Source organism: Salvelinus fontinalis, chromosome 40 (assembly GCF_029448725.1).
Source record: "Salvelinus fontinalis isolate EN_2023a chromosome 40, ASM2944872v1, whole genome shotgun sequence".
Classification (NCBI taxonomy): Eukaryota; Metazoa; Chordata; class Actinopteri; order Salmoniformes; family Salmonidae; genus Salvelinus; species Salvelinus fontinalis.
Window position 1 is genome coordinate 6,070,061 of NC_074704.1, and position 17,500 is coordinate 6,087,560.

Consider the following 17,500-nt stretch of genomic DNA (forward strand, 5'->3'; position numbering starts at 1 on the left):
TACTAACCCTCTAACCTTTAACCCTGAGTACTGTAGCTAATACTAACCCTCTAACCTTTAACCCTGAGTACTGTAGCTAATACTAACCCTCTAACCTTTAACCCTGAGTACTGTAGCTAATAATAACCCTCTAACCTTTAACCCTGAGTACTGTAGCTAATACTAACCCTCTAACCTTTAACCCTGAGTACTGTAGCTAATACTAACCCTCTAACCTTTAACCCTGAGTACTGTAGCTAATACTAACCCTCTAACCCTCTAACCTTTAACCCTGAGTACTGTAGCTAATACTAACCCTCTAACCTTTAACCCTGAGTACTGTAGCTAATACTAACCCTCTAACCTTTAACCCTGAGTACTGTAGCTAATACTAACCCTCTAACCTTTAACCCTGAGTACTGTAGCTAATACTAACCCTCTAACCTTTAACCCTGAGTACTGTAGCTAATACTAACCCTCTAACCTTTAACCCTAAGTACTGTAGCTAGTACTAACCCTCTAACCTTTAACCCTAAGTACTGTAGCTAATACTAACCCTCTAACCTTTAACCCTGAGTACTGTAGCTAATACTAACCCTCTAACCTTTAACCCTGAGTACTGTAGCTAATACTAACCCTCTAACCATCTAACCTTTAACCCTGAGTACTGTAGCTAGTACTAACCCTCTAACCTTTAACCCTGAGTACTGTAGCTAATACTAACCCTCTAACCTTTAACCCTGAGTACTGTAGCTAATACTAACCCTCTAACTCTCTAACCTTTAACCCTGAGTACTGTAGCTAGTACTAACCCTCTAACCTTAACCCTGAGTACTGTAGCTAATACTAACCCTCTAACCTTTAACCCTGAGTACTGTAGCTAATACTAACCCTCTAACCTTTAACCCTGAGTACTGTAGCTAGTACTAACCCTCTAACCTTTAACCCTGAGTACTGTAGCTAATACTAACCCTCTAACCTTTAACCCTGAGTACTGTAGCTAATACTAACCCTCTAACCTTTAACCCTGAGTACTGTAGCTAATACTAACCCTCTAACCTTTAACCCTGAGTACTGTAGCTAATACTAACCCTCTAACCTTTAACCCTGAGTACTGTAGCTAATACTAACCCTCTAACCTTTAACCCTGAGTACTGTAGCTAATACTAACCCTCTAACCTTTAACCCTGAGTACTGTAGCTAATAATAACCCTCTAACCTTTAACCCTGAGTACTGTAGCTAGTACTAACCCTCTAACCTTTAACCCTAAGTACTGTAGCTAATACTAACCCTCTAACCTTTAACCCTAAGTACTGTAGCTAATACTAACCCTCTAACCTTTAACCCTGAGTACTGTAGCTAATACTAACCCTCTAACCTTTAACCCTAAGTACTGTAGCTAGTACTAACCCTCTAACCTTTAACCCTGAGTACTGTAGCTACTACTAACCCTCTAACCTTTAACCCTGAGTACTGTAGCTAATACTAACCCTCTAACCTTTAACCCTGAGTACTGTAGCTAATACTAACCCTCTAACCTTTAACCCTGAGTATCGTAGCTAGTACTAACCCTGAGTATTGTAGCTAGTACTAACCCTGGGTACCGTATATGGGGTTGCAGCAGCAGTAGTAGTAGTAGTTATATGGGGTTGTAGTAGTAGTTATATGGGGTTGTAGTAGTAGTTATATGGGGTAGTAGTAGTATTAGTAGTAGTTATATGGGGTAGTAGTAGTAGTTATATGGGGTTGTAGTAGTAGTTATATGGGGTAGTAGTAGTAGTTATATGGGGTAGTAGTAGTAGTAGTTATATGGGGTAGTAGTAGTAGTAGTAGTAGTTATATGGTGTAGTAGTAGTAGTAGTTATATGGGGTAGTAGTAGTAGTTATATTGGGTAGTAGTAGTAGTAGTAGTAGCAGTAGTTATATGGGGTAGTAGTAGTAGTAGTTATATGGGGTAGTAGTAATCAAATCAAATCAAATTTTATTAGTCACATACACATGGTTAGCAGATGTTAATGCGAGTGTAGCGAAATGCAGTAGTAGTAGTAGTAGTAGTAGTTATATGGGGTAGTAGTAGTAGTTATATTGAGTAGTAGTAGTAGTAGTAGTAGTAGTTATATGGGGTTGTAGTAGTAGTTATATGGGGTAGTAGTAGTAGTAGTTATATGGGGTTGTAGTAGTAGTAGTTATATGGGGTCGTAATAGTAGTTATATGGGGTCGTAGTAGTAGTAGTAGTAGTAGTTATATGGGGTAGTAGTAGTAGTTATATGGGGTAGTAGTAGTAGTTATATGGGGTAGTAGTAGTAGTAGTTATATGGGGTTGTAGTAGTAGTAGTTATATGGGGTTGTAGTAGTAGTTATATGGGGTCGTAGTAGTAGTTATATGGGGTCGTAGTAGTAGTTATATGGGGTCGTAGTAGTAGTTATATGGGGTCGTAATAGTAGTTATATGGGGTCGTAGTAGTAGTTATATGGGGTTGAAGTAGTTATATTGGGTTGTAGTAGTAGTTATATGGGGTTGTAGTAGTAGTTATATGGGGTTGTAGTAGTAATTATATAGGGTAGTAGTAGTAGTAGTTATATGGGGTAGTAGTAGTTATATGGGGTTGTAGTAGTAGTTATATTGGGTAGTAGTAGTAGTAGTTATATGGGGTCGTAGTAGTAGTTATATGGGGTAGTAGTAGTAGTTATATGGGGTTGTAGTAGTAGTTATATGGGGTAGTAGTAGTAGTTATATGGGGTAGTAGTAGTAGTAGTAGTTATATGGGGTAGTAGTAGTAGTTATATTGGGTAGTAGTAGTAGTAGTAGTAGTAGTTATATGGGGTTGTAGTAGTAGTTATATGGGGTAGTAGTAGTAGTAGTTATATGGGGTTGTAGTAGTAGTAGTTATATGGGGTCGTAATAGTAGTTATATGGGGTCGTAGTAGTAGTAGTAGTAGTAGTTATATGGGGTAGTAGTAGTAGTTATATGGGGTAGTAGTAGTAGTTATATGGGGTAGTAGTAGTAGTAGTTATATGGGGTTGTAGTAGTAGTAGTTATATGGGGTTGTAGTAGTAGTTATATGGGGTCGTAGTAGTAGTTATATGGGGTCGTAGTAGTAGTTATATGGGGTCGTAGTAGTAGTTATATGGGGTCGTAATAGTAGTTATATGGGGTCGTAGTAGTAGTTATATGGGGTTGAAGTAGTTATATGGGGTTGTAATAGTAGTTATATGGGGTTGTAGTAGTAGTTATATGGGGTTGTAGTAGTAATTATATAGGGTAGTAGTAGTAGTAGTTATATGGGGTAGTAGTAGTTATATGGGGTTGTAGTAGTAGTTATATTGGGTAGTAGTAGTAGTAGTTATATGGGGTCGTAGTAGTAGTTATATGGGGTCGTAGTAGTAGTTATATGGGGTCGTAGTAGTAGTTATATGGGGTTGAAGTAGTAATTATATAGGGTAGTAGTAGTAGTAGTTATATGGGGTAGTAGTAGTTATATGGGGTTGTAGTAGTAGTTATATTGGGTAGTAGTAGTAGTAGTTATATGGGGTAGTAGTAGTAGTAGTAGTAGTAGTTATATGGGGTCGTAGTAGTAGTACTTATATGGGGTAGTAGTAGTAGTAGTAGTAAATGGGGTTGTTGTAGTAGTAGTAGTAGTAAATGGGGTTGTAGTAGTAGTAGTTATATGGGGTTGTAGTAGTAGTTATATTGGGTAGTAGTAGTAGTAGTTATATGGGGTAGTAGTAGTAGTAGTAGTAGTAGTAGTAGTAGTAGTAGTAGTAGTAGTAGTAGTAGTAGTTATATGGGGTCGTAGTAGTAGTAGTTATATGGGGTAGTAGTAGTAGTTATATGGGGTAGTAGTAGTTATATGGGGCTGTAGTAGTAGTAGTTATATGGGGTTGTAGTAGTAGTTATATGGGCTTGTAGTAGTAGTAGTTATATGGGGTAGTAGTAGTTATATGGGGTTGTAGTAGTAGTTATATGGGGTTGTAGTAGTAGTTGTAGTAGTAGTTATATGGGGTAGTAGTAGTAGTAGTAGTTATATGGGGTAGTTGTAGTAGTAGTTATATGGGGTAGTAGTAGTAGTAGTAGTAGTTATATGGGTTAGTAGTAGTAGTAGTAGTTATATGGGTTAGTAGTTATATGGGGTTGTAGTAGTAGTAGTAGTAGTAGTAGTAGTAGTAGTAGTAGTAGTAGTAGTAGTAGTAGTAGTTCTATGGGGTTGTAGTAGTAGTAGTTATATGGGGTTGTAGTAGTAGCAGTGAATATTCACACCCCTGAGTCAATGCATGTTAGAATCATCTTTGGCAGCGATTACAGGTGTGTCTTTCTGGGTAAGAGCTTTGCACACCTGGATGGTACAATATTTGCACATTATCATTTAAAACATTTTTAAATGATTTAAGTCAAAGCTGTTACTCAGCCATTCGGGAACGTTCAATGTGGTCTCGGTAAGCAACTCCAGTGTATATTTGGCCTTGTGTTTTAGGTTGTTGATCAGCTGAAAGGTGAATTTGTGTCCCTGTGTGTTGGGAAGGTTTTCCTTCAGGATTTTGCCTGTGCTTAGCTCTATATTGTTTATTTTTATCCTAAAACACTCTGTAGTCCTTGCCGATAACAAGCATACCCATAACATGATGCAGCCACCACTATGCTTAAACATATGAAGAGTGGTGCTCAGTAATGTATTGTGTTGGATTTGCCCCAAACATAACGCTTTGTATTCAGGACATAAAGTTAATTTCTTTGCCAAATTCTTTGCAGTTTTAATTTAGTACCTAGTAGTAGTTATATGGGGTAGTAGTAGTAGTTATATGGGGTTGTAGTAGTAGTTATATGGGGTAGTAGTAGTAGTTATATGGGGTAGTAGTAGTAGTAGTTATATGGGGTAGTAGTAGTAGTAGTAGTAGTTATATGGTGTAGTAGTAGTAGTAGTTATATGGGGTAGTAGTAGTAGTTATATTGGGTAGTAGTAGTAGTAGTAGTAGCAGTAGTTATATGGGGTAGTAGTAGTAGTAGTTATATGGGGTAGTAGTAATCAAATCAAATCAAATTTTATTAGTCACATACACATGGTTAGCAGATGTTAATGCGAGTGTAGCGAAATGCTTGTGCTTCTAGTTCCGACAATGCAGTAATAACCAACAAGTAATCTAACCTAACAATTCCACAACTACTACCTTATACACACACAAGTGTAAAGGGATAAAGAATATGTACATAAAGATATATGAATGAGTAGTAGTAGTTATATGGGGTAGTAGTAGTAGTAGTAGTAGTAGTTATATGGGGTTGTAGTAGTAGTAGTAGTTATATGGGGTAGTAGTAGTAGTAGTAGTTATATGGGGTAGTAGTAGTAGTTATATGGGGTTGCAGCAGCAGTAGTAGTAGTAGTTATATGGGGTTGTAGTAGTAGTTATATGGGGTTGTAGTAGTAGTTATATCGGGTAGTAGTAGTAGTTATATGGGGTAGTAGTAGTAGTAGTTATATGGGGTAGTAGTAGTAGTAGTAGTTATATGGTGTAGTAGTAGTAGTAGTTATATGGGGTAGTAGTAGTAGTTATATTGGGTAGTAGTAGTAGTAGTAGTAGTTATATGGGGTAGTAGTAGTAGTAGTTATATGGGGTAGTAGTAGTAGTAGTTATATGGGGTAGAAGTAGTAGTAGTAGTAGTTATATGGGGTAGTAGTAGTAGTAGTAGTTATATGGGGTAGTAGTAGTAGTTATATTGAGTAGTAGTAGTAGTAGTAGTAGTAGTTATATGGGGTTGTAGTAGTAGTTATATGGGGTAGTAGTAGTAGTAGTTATATGGGGTTGTAGTAGTAGTAGTTATATGGGGTCGTAATAGTAGTTATATGGGGTCGTAGTAGTAGTAGTAGTAGTAGTTATATGGGGTAGTAGTAGTAGTTATATGGGGTAGTAGTAGTAGTTATATGGGGTAGTAGTAGTAGTAGTTATATGGGGTTGTAGTAGTAGTAGTTATATGGGGTTGTAGTAGTAGTTATATGGGGTCGTAGTAGTAGTTATATGGGGTCGTAGTAGTAGTTATATGGGGTCGTAGTAGTAGTTATATGGGGTCGTAATAGTAGTTATATGGGGTCGTAGTAGTAGTTATATGGGGTTGAAGTAGTTATATTGGGTTGTAGTAGTAGTTATATGGGGTTGTAGTAGTAGTTATATGGGGTTGTAGTAGTAATTATATAGGGTAGTAGTAGTAGTAGTTATATGGGGTAGTAGTAGTTATATGGGGTTGTAGTAGTAGTTATATTGGGTAGTAGTAGTAGTAGTTATATGGGGTCGTAGTAGTAGTTATATGGGGTCGTAGTAGTAGTTATATGGGGTCGTAGTAGTAGTTATATGGGGTTGAAGTAGTAATTATATAGGGTAGTAGTAGTAGTAGTTATATGGGGTAGTAGTAGTTATATGGGGTTGTAGTAGTAGTTATATTGGGTAGTAGTAGTAGTAGTTATATGGGGTAGTAGTAGTAGTAGTAGTAGTAGTTATATGGGGTCGTAGTAGTAGTAGTTATATGGGGTAGTAGTAGTAGTAGTAGTAAATGGGGTTGTTTTAGTAGTAGTAGTAGTAAATGGGGTTGTAGTAGTAGTAGTTATATGGGGTTGTAGTAGTAGTTATATTGGGTAGTAGTAGTAGTAGTTATATGGGGTAGTAGTAGTAGTAGTAGTAGTAGTAGTAGTAGTAGTAGTAGTAGTAGTAGTAGTAGTAGTAGTTATATGGGGTCGTAGTAGTAGTAGTTATATGGGGTAGTAGTAGTAGTTATATGGGGTAGTAGTAGTTATATGGGGCTGTAGTAGTAGTAGTTATATGGGGTTGTAGTAGTAGTTATATGGGCTTGTAGTAGTAGTAGTTATATGGGGTAGTAGTAGTTATATGGGGTTGTAGTAGTAGTTATATGGGGTTGTAGTAGTAGTTGTAGTAGTAGTTATATGGGGTAGTAGTAGTAGTAGTAGTTATATGGGGTAGTTGTAGTAGTAGTTATATGGGGTAGTAGTAGTAGTAGTAGTAGTTATATGGGTTAGTAGTAGTAGTAGTAGTTATATGGGTTAGTAGTTATATGGGGTTGTAGTAGTAGTAGTAGTAGTAGTAGTAGTAGTAGTAGTAGTAGTAGTAGTAGTAGTAGTAGTTCTATGGGGTTGTAGTAGTAGTAGTTATATGGGGTTGTAGTAGTAGCAGTGAATATTCACACCCCTGAGTCAATGCATGTTAGAATCATCTTTGGCAGCGATTACAGGTGTGTCTTTCTGGGTAAGAGCTTTGCACACCTGGATGGTACAATATTTGCACATTATCATTTAAAACATTTTTAAATGATTTAAGTCAAAGCTGTTACTCAGCCATTCGGGAACGTTCAATGTGGTCTCGGTAAGCAACTCCAGTGTATATTTGGCCTTGTGTTTTAGGTTGTTGATCAGCTGAAAGGTGAATTTGTGTCCCTGTGTGTTGGGAAGGTTTTCCTTCAGGATTTTGCCTGTGCTTAGCTCTATATTGTTTATTTTTATCCTAAAACACTCTGTAGTCCTTGCCGATAACAAGCATACCCATAACATGATGCAGCCACCACTATGCTTAAACATATGAAGAGTGGTGCTCAGTAATGTATTGTGTTGGATTTGCCCCAAACATAACGCTTTGTATTCAGGACATAAAGTTAATTTCTTTGCCAAATTCTTTGCAGTTTTAATTTAGTACCTTTTTGAAAACAGGAGGCTTGTTTTGGAATATTTTTTATTCTGTACAGGTTTCCTTCTTTTCACTCAATTAGGTGAGTATTGTGGAGTAACTACAATGTTGTTGATCCATTGTCAGCTATCCTGCTATCACAGCCATTAAACTGCGTAACTATTTTAAAGTCACCATTGGCCTCATGGTGAAATCCCTGAGCAGTTTCCTTCCTCTCCGGTAACTGAGTTAGGAAGGATGCCAGTATCTATGTAGTGACTGGGTGTATTGATACACCATCCAAAGTGTAATTAATGACTTCACCATGCTCAAAGGGATATTCAAGTCTGCTTCTTTTATATTTACCCATCTACCAATCACCTTCTTTGTGAGGCGTTGGAAAACTTCCCTGGTCTTTGTGGTTGAGTCTGTGTTTGGACCTCACAGATAATTGTATGTGGTGAGGTACAGAGATTCAAAATAATCATGTTAAACACTATTATTGCACACAGAGTGAGTCCATGCAACTTAATATGTGACTTGTTAAAGCAAACATTTACTCCTGAACTTATTTAGGACATGACAAAGAGGGTTGAATACTTATTGACTCTAGACATTCCAGCTTTTCATGTTTTAATGAATTTGTAAACATTTCTAAAAACACAATTCCACTTTGACATTATGGGGTGTTGTGGGTAGACCATAAAACCATAATTCACTATGACATTATGGGGTGTTGTGGGTAGACCATAAAACCATAATTCACTATGACATTATGGGGTGTTGTGGGTAGACCATAAAACCATAATTCACTATGACATTATGGGGTGTTGTGGGTAGGCCATAAAACCATAATTCACTATGACATTATGGGGTGTTGTGGGTAGACCATAAAACCATAATTCACTATGACATTATGGGGTGTTGTGGGTAGACCATAAAACCATCATTCACTATGACATTATGGGGTGTTGTGGGTAGACCATAAAACCATCATTCACTATGACATTATGGGGTGTTGTGGGTAGACCGTAAAACCATAATTCACTATGACATTATGGGGTGTTGTGGGTAGACCATAAAACCATAATTCACTATGACATTATGGGGTGTTGTGGGTAGACCATAAAACCATAATTCACTATGACATTATGGGGTGTTGTGGGTAGACCATAAAACCATCATTCACTATGACATTATGGGGTGTTGTGGGTAGACCATAAAACCATAATTCACTATGACATTATGGGGTGTTGTGGGTAGACCGTAAAACCATAATTCCACTTTGACATTATGGGGTGTTGTGGGTAGACCATAAAACCATGATTCACTATGACATTATGGGGTGTTGTGGGTAGGCCATAAAACCATAATTCACTATGACATTATGGGGTGTTGTGGGTAGACCGTAAAACCATAATTCACTATGACATTATGGGGTGTTGTGGGTAGACCATAAAACCATAATTCACTATGACATTATGGGGTGTTGTGGGTAGACCATAAAACCATAATTCACTATGACATTATGGGGTGTTGTGGGTAGACCGTAAAACCATAATTCACTATGACATCATATGGGGTGTTGTGGGTAGACCATAAAACCATAATTCACTATGACATCATATGGGGTGTTGTGGGTAGGCCGGTGACACAACATCTACATTGAATCCATTTTAAATTCAGCCTGTAACAACAAGAAACAGAGGAAAGGGGGTGTGAATCCATTCTGAAGGTACTGCATCTTCTTCCATATAAGGAGTCTTCGGCTGAGAAGAGAACAGACCTCATAGGTTCTGACTGACTGACTGTGTGAGAAATGCAGCGAGGAGAAAGAGAGAGAGATTTTATTTTCCCCTCTTTTTGCACATCGTTAGAACACTGTACATAAACTTAATATCACATTTTTGAAATGTGTCTATTCCTTTTGGAACTTTTGTGAGTGTAATGTTTATTCTTCATTTTTTTAAATTGTTTATTTCACTTTTGTTTATTATCTATTTCACTTGCTTTGGCAACGTCAACATAAAAACATTTTTTTAAAGTAAAAGGGGCATGAATACTTGTAGTTAAACATTATCTTTGTTTCAACTATCTGACCACTGAATGTAGTTAAACATTATCTTTGTTTCAACTATCTGACCACTGAATGTAGTTAAACATTATCTTTGTTTCAACTATCTGACCACTGAATGTAGTTAAACATGATCTTTGTTTCAACTATCTGATCACTGAATGTAGTTAAACATTATCTTTGTTTCAGCTATCTGACCACTGAATATAGTTCAACATGATCTTTGTTTCAACTATCTGACCACTGAATGTAGTTCAACATGATCTTTGTTTCAACTATCTGACCACTGAATGTAGTTCAACATGATCTTTGTTTCAACTATCTGACCACTGAATGTAGTTCAACAGGATCTTTGTTTCAACTATCTGACCACTGAATGTAGTTAAACATGATCTTTGTTTCAACTATCTGACCACTGAATGTAGTTCAACATGATCTTTGTTTCAACTATCTGACCACTGAATGTAGTTCAACATGATCTTTGTTTCAACTATCTGACCACTGAATGTAGTTCAACATGATCTTTGTTTCAACTATCTGACCACTGAATGTAGTTCAACATGATCTTTGTTTCAACTATCTGACCACTGAATGTAGTTCAACATGATCTTTGTTTCAACTATCTGACCACTGAATGTAGTTAAACATTAGCTTTGTTTCAACTATCTGACCACTGAATGTAGTTAAACATTATCTTTGTTTCAACTATCTGACCATAGCTGTCTTTGTTTGTGTGTAGTCTCCTCTCTCTGGGGACGCCCAGCGGCTGGCGTTAGTGTGTGTGTGTAATGTGTATAATGTGTGTGTGTGTAATGTGTTTGTGTGTAATGTGTGTGTGTGTAATGTGTGTGTGTGTAGTTGCTCCTCTCTCTGGGGATGCCCAGCGGCTGGCGATAGCGTTCCGTGGAGCCGCGGAGCAGCTGATTGGCTCGGAGGTGAAACTGGGCGTAGTCGACGTCTCCAAGGAAACCGAACTGACCAAGGAACTGAACGCAACGACTCCACCCCCTCTACGGCTCTACCTATCAGGAGACAGACACAACCCTGTACCCTGCCCAGGTACACACACACACACACACACACACACACACACACACACACACACACACACACACACACACACACACACACACACACACACACACACACACACACACACACACACACACACACACACACACACACACACACACACACACACACACACAAATTACACACACACACACACACACACACTCTCTCTTTCTCCTCTGTCTGTTAGTTTTCCAGAGTTCGGCCTCCATCGTAACGTGGCTGAAGAGGAGGGCGGGGCCTAGTGCTGACATCATCACTGACCTGAACCAATCAGATCTCTTCGTTGCCTCGGAGGAGCTGGTTGTTCTCGGACTGTTTAAGGTGACATTCCCTTCCTGTTGGGTCTGTAGTACTTCCTGTTCTGTACCTGTACCTTAGTTTAACTCTAACCCTAACCTTCGATTTAGTTTAACCCTAACCTTCGATTTAGTTGAATCCTAACCCTAACCTTCGGTTTAGTTTAACCCTAACCTTCGGTTCAGTTTAACCCTAACTCTAACCTTCGGTTTAGTTTAACCCTAACCTTCGATTTAGTTTAATCCTAACCTTCGGTTCAGTTTAACCCTAACCCTAACCTTCGATTGATTTTATCCCTAAACTTCGGTTTAGTTTAACCCTAACCTTTGATTTAGTTGAATCCTAACCCTAACCTTCGGTTCAGTTTAACCCTTACCCTAACCTTCGGTTCAGTTTAACCCTAACTCTAACCTTCGGTTTAGTTTAACCCTAACCTTTGGTTTAGTTTAACCCTAACCCTAACCTTCGGTTCAGTTTAACCCTAACCTTTGATTTAGTTGAATCCTAACCCTATACTTCAGTTTAGTTTAACCCTAAACCAAACCTTCGGTTTAGTTTAACCCTAACCATAACCTTCGGTTTAGTTTTAACCCTAACCTTCGGTTTAGTTTAACCCTATCCCTAACCTTCGGTTTAGTTTTAACCCTAACCTTCGGTTTAGTTTAACCCTAACCCTAACCTTCGGTTTAGTTTAACCCTAAACCAAACCTTCGGTTTAGTTTAACCCTAACCCTAACCTTCGGTTTAGTTTTAACCCTAACCTTCGGTTCAGTTTATCCCTTACCCTAACCTTCGGTTCAGTTTAACCCTAACCCTAACCTTCGGTTTAGTTTTAACCCTAACCTTCGGTTTAGTTTAACCCTATCCCTATACTTCAGTTTAGTTTAACCCTAAACCAAACCTTCGGTTTAGTTTAACCCTAACCCTAACCTTCGGTTTAGTTTAATCCTAACCCTAACCTTCGGTTTAGTTTAACCCTAACCTTCGGTTTAGTTTAATCCTAACCCTAACCTTCGGTTTAGTTTAACCCTAACCCTAACCTTCGGTTTAGTTTAACCCTAAACCTAACCTTCGGTTAAGTTTAACCCTAACCTTCGGTTTAGTTTAATCCTAACCCTAACCTTTGGTTTAGTTGAACGCTAACCCTAACCTTCGGTTAAGTTTAACCCTAACCCTAATCTTTGGTATAGTTTAACCCTAACCCTAACCTTCGGTTAAGTTTAACCCTAACCCTAACCTTCGGTTTAGTTTAACTCAAACCCTAACCTTCGGTTCAGTTTAACCCTTACCCTAACCTTCGGTTTAGTTTAACCCAAACCCTAACCTCTGGTTTAGTTTAACCCTAACCTTCGGTTTAGTTTAACCCTAACCCTAACCTTTGGTTTAGTTTAACCCTAACCTTCGGTTTAGTTTAACCCTAACCCTCACCTTCGGTTTAGTTTAACCCTAACTTTCGGTTTAGTGTAACCCTAACCCTAACCTTTGGTTTAGTTTAACCATAACCTTCTGTTTAGTTTAACCCTAATCTTCGGTTTAGTTTAACCTTAACCCTAACCTTCGGTTTAGTTTAACCCTAACCCTAACCTTTGGTTTAGTTTAACCCTAACCTTCGGTTTAGTTTAACCCTATCCCTAACCTTTGGTTTAGTTTAACCCTAACCTTCGGTTTAGTTTAACCCTAACCCTAACCTTTGGTTTAGTTTAACCCTAACCCTAACCTTTGGTTTAGTTTAACCCTAACCCTAACCTTTGGTTCAGTTTAACCCTATCCCTAACCTTTGGTTTAGTTTAACCCTAACCTTCGGTTTAGTTTAACCCTAACCCTAACCTTTGGTTTAGTTTAACCCTAACCCTAACCTTTGGTTCAGTTTAACACTATCCCTAACCTTCGGTTTAGTTTAACCCTCACCTTCGGTTTAGTTTAACCCTAACCTTCGGTTTAGTTTAACCCTATCCCTAACCTTCGGTTTAGTTTAACCCTAACCTTCGGTTTAGTTGAACCCTAACCTTCGGTTTAGTTTAACCTTAACCCTAACCTTCGGTTTAGTTTAACCCTAACCTTCGGTTTAGTTTAACCCTCACCTTCGGTTTAGTTTAACCCTAACCTTCGGTTTAGTTTAACCCTAACCTTCGGTTTAGTTTAACCCTACCTCCGGTTTAGTTTAACCCTAACCTTCGGTTTAGTTTAACCCTACCTCCGGTTTAGTTTAACCCCAACTCTAACCTTCGGTTTAGTTTAACCCTAACCCTAACCTTTGGTTCAGTTTAACCCTATCCCTAACCTTCGGTTTAGTTTAACCCTCACCTTCGGTTTAGTTTAACCCTAACCTTCGGTTTAGTTTAACCCTATCCCTAACCTTCGGTTTAGTTTAACCCTAACCTTCGGTTTAGTTGAACCCTAACCTTCGGTTTAGTTTAACCTTAACCCTAACCTTCGGTTTAGTTTAACCCTAACCTTCGGTTTAGTTTAACCCTAACCTTCGGTTTAGTTTAACCCTCACCTTCGGTTTAGTTTAACCCTAACCTTCGGTTTAGTTTAACCGTATCCCTAACCTTCGGTTTAGTTTAACCCTAACCTTCGGTTTAGTTGAACCCTAACCTTCGGTTTAGTTTAACCTTAACCCTAACCTTCGGTTTAGTTTAACCCTAACCTTCGGTTTAGTTTAACCCTAACCTTCGGTTTAGTTTAACCCTACCTCCGGTTTAGTTGAACTCTAACCTTCGGTTTAATTTAACCTTAACCCTCACCTTCGGTTTAGTTTAACCCTCACCTTCGGTTTAGTTTAACCCTAACCCTCACCTTCGGTTTAGTTTAACCCTCACCTTCGGTTTAGTTTAACCCTCACCTTCGGTTTAGTTTAACCCTAACCTTCGGTTTAGTTTAACCCTAACCTTTGGTTCAGTTGAACCCTAACCTTCGATTTAGTTGAATCCTAACCCTAACCTTCGGTTTAGTTTAACCCTAACCTCCGGTTTAGTTTAACCCTTACTCTAACCTACGGTTCAGTTTAACCCTAACCCTCACCTTCGGTTTAGTTTAACCCTCACCTTCGGTTTAGTTTAACCCTAACCTTTGGTTCAGTTGAACCCTAACCTTCGATTTAGTTGAATCCTAACCCTAACCTTCGGTTTAGTTTAACCCTAACCTTCGGTTTAGTTTAACCCTAACCCTAACCTTCGGTTTAGTTTTAACCCTATCCTTTGGTTTAGTTTAACCCTAACCTTCGGTTTAGTTTAACCCTAACCCTAACCTTCGGTTTAGTTTAACCCTAACCTTCGGTTTAGTTTAACCCTAACCTTTGGTTCAGTTGAACCCTAACCTTCGATTTAGTTGAATCCTAACCCTAACCTTCGGTTTAGTTTAACCCTAACCTTCGGTTTAGTTTAACCCTAACCCTAACCTTCGGTTTAGTTTTAACCCTATCCTTTGGTTTAGTTTAACCCTAACCTTTGGTTTAGTTTAACCCTAACCTTCGGTTTAGTTTAACCCTAACCCTCACCTTCGGTTTAGTTTAACCCTAACCTTCTGTTTAGTTTAACCCTAATCCAAACCTTCGGTTTAGTTTAACCCTAACCCTAACCTTCGGTTTAGTTTAACCCTTACCCTAACCTTCGGTTTAGTTTAATCCTAACCCTAACCTTCAGTTTAGTTTAACCCTAACCCTAACCTTCGGTTTAGTTTAACCCTAACCTTCGGTTAAGTTTAACCCTAACCCTAACCCTGCCCGCCCGTCCAACATGTTATGGTCAGTCTAGCTGTATGGAGAAGAAGGTACTGCTCTGTTTCAGCTGTTATGGTCAGTCTAGCTGTATGGAGAAGGTACTGCTCTGTTTCAGCTGGTATGGTCAGTCTAGCTGTATGGAGAAGGTACTGCTCTGTTTCAGCTGTTATGGTCAGTCTAGCTGTATGGAGAAGAAGGTACTGCTCTGTTTCAGCTGGTATGGTCAGTCTAGCTGTATGGAGGAGAAGGTACTGCTCTGTTTCAGCTGTTCTGGTCAGTCTAGCTGTATGGAGAAGGTACTGCTCTGTTTCAGCTGTTATGGTCAGTCTAGCTGTATGGAGAAGGTACTGCTCTGTTTCAGCTGTTATGGTCAGTCTAGCTGTATGGAGGAGAAGGTACTGCTCTGTTTCAGCTGGTATGGTCAGTCTAGCTGTATGGAGAAGGTACTGCTCTGTTTCAGCTGGTATGGTCAGTCTAGCTGTATGGAGAAGGTACTGCTCTGTTTCAGCTGGTATGGTCAGTCTAGCTGTATGGAGAAGGTACTGCTCTGTTTCAGCTGTTATGGTCAGTCTAGCTGTATGGAGGAGAAGGTACTGCTCTGTTTCAGCTGTTATGGTCAGTCTAGCTGTATGGAGAAGGTACTGCTCTGTTTCAGCTGTTATGGTCAGTCTAGCTGTATGGAGAAGGTACTGCTCTGTTTCAGCTGGTATGGTCAGTCTAGCTGTATGGAGGAGAAGGTACTGCTCTGTTTCAGCTGGTATGGTCAGTCTAGCTGTATGGAGAAGGTACTGCTCTGTTTCAGCTGGTATGGTCAGTCTAGCTGTATGGAGAAGGTACTGCTCTGTTTCAGCTGGTATGGTCAGTCTAACTGTATGGAGAAGGTACTGCTCTGTTTCAGCTGTTATGGTCAGTCTAACTGTATGGAGGAGAAGGTACTGCTCTGTTTCAGCTGTTATGGTCAGTCTAACTGTATACCCATGACCTATGACATGTTTGGATCCTTCTTGACTGTACTGTGATTTGTGGATTGAAAGAGCTGCAAAATCTGGACCCCTAGATATCAGCCGGGCTAGACAATCTGGACCCTTTCTTTATCAAATTATCTGCCGAAATTGTTGCAACCCCTATTACTAGCCTGTTCAACCTCTCTTTCGTGTCGTCTGAGATTCCCAAAGATTGGAAAGCAACAGCGGTCATCCCCCTCTTCTAAGGGGGAGATACTCTAGACCCAAACAGCTACAGACCTATATCCATCCTGCCCTGCCTTTCTACGGTCTTCTAAAGGGGGAGATACTCTAGACCCAAACTGCTACAGACCTATATCCATCCTACCCTGCCTTTCTAAGGTCTTCGAAAGGGGGAGATACTCTAGACCCAAACTGCTACAGACCTATATCCATCCTACCCTGCCTTTCTAAGGTCTTCGAAAGGGGGAGATACTCTAGACCCAAACTGCTACAGACCTATATCCATCCTACCCTGCCTTTCTAAGGTCTTCGAAAGGGGGAGATACTCTAGACCCAAACGGCTACAGACCTATATCCATCCTGCCCTGCCTTTCTAAGGTCTTCGAAAGCCAAGTCAACAAACAGATTACCGACCATTTTGAATCCCACCGTACCTTCTCCGCTATGCAATCTGGTTTCAGAGCTTGTCATGGGTGCACCTCAGCCACGCTCAAGGTCCTAAACGATATCATAACCGCCATCGATAAGAAACAATACTGTGCAGCCGTATTCATTGACCTGGCCAAGGCTTTCGACTCTGTCAATCACCACATCCTCATCGGCAGACTCGATAGCCTTGGTTTCTCAAATGATTGCCTCGCCTGGTTCACCAACTACTTCTCTGATAGAGTTCAGTGTGTCAAATCGGAGGGCCTGTTGTCCGGGCCTCTGGCAGTCTCTATGGGGGTGTCACAGGGTTCAATTCCAGGGCCAACTCTCTTCTCTGTATACATCAATGATGTTGCTCTTGCTGCTGGTGATTCTCTGATCCACCTCTACGCAGACGACATCATTCTGTATACTTCTGGCCCTTCTTTTGACACTGTGTTAACTAACGTCCAGATGAGCTTCAACGCCATACAACACTCCTTCCGTGGCCTCCAACTGCTCTTATATGCTAGTTAAACTAAATGCATGCTCTTCAACTGATCACTGCCCACACCTGCCCGCCCGTCCAGCATCACTACTCTGGACGGTTCTGACTTAGAATATGTGGACAACTACAAATAACTAGGTGTCTGGTTAGACTGTAAACTCTCCTTCCAGACTCACATCAAACATCTCCAATCCAAAGTTAAATCTAGAATTGGCTTCCTATTTCGCAACAAACATACCCTTGTAAAACTGCCCATCCTACCGATCCTCGACTTCGGCGATGTCATTAACAAAATAGCCTCCAATACCCTACTCAAAAATTGGATGCAGTCTATCACAGTGCCATCCGTTTTGTCACCAAAGCCCCATATACCACCCACCACAGCAACCTGTACGCTCTCGTTGGCTGGCCCTCGCTTCATACTCGTCGCCAAACCCACTGGCTACAGGTCATCTACAAGACCCTGCTAGGTAAAGTCCCCCCTTATCTCAGCTCGCTGGTCACCATAGCAGCACCCACCTGTAGCACACGCTCCAGCAGGTATATTTCACTGGTCACCCCCAAAGCCAATTCATCCTTTGGCCGCCTCT

General features: G+C 39.8%; 1 protein-coding gene across 2 annotated transcripts in view; it reads left to right on the plus strand.

Moving 5' to 3' along the window:
• Positions 1-10,536: 10,536 nt before the first annotated feature.
• Positions 10,537-17,500, plus strand: part of zgc:136472 (uncharacterized protein LOC678514 homolog) — a 30,592-nt gene continuing 23,628 nt past the window's right edge. For both annotated transcript variants that reach the window (XM_055907039.1, XM_055907040.1), the window contains exons 1-2: positions 10,537-10,774; positions 10,977-11,110. In XM_055907039.1, the coding sequence (XP_055763014.1) occupies positions 10,543-10,774; positions 10,977-11,110 (366 nt within the window). In that variant the 5' untranslated portion in view covers positions 10,537-10,542. The remainder of the gene's footprint in view (positions 10,775-10,976; positions 11,111-17,500) is intronic.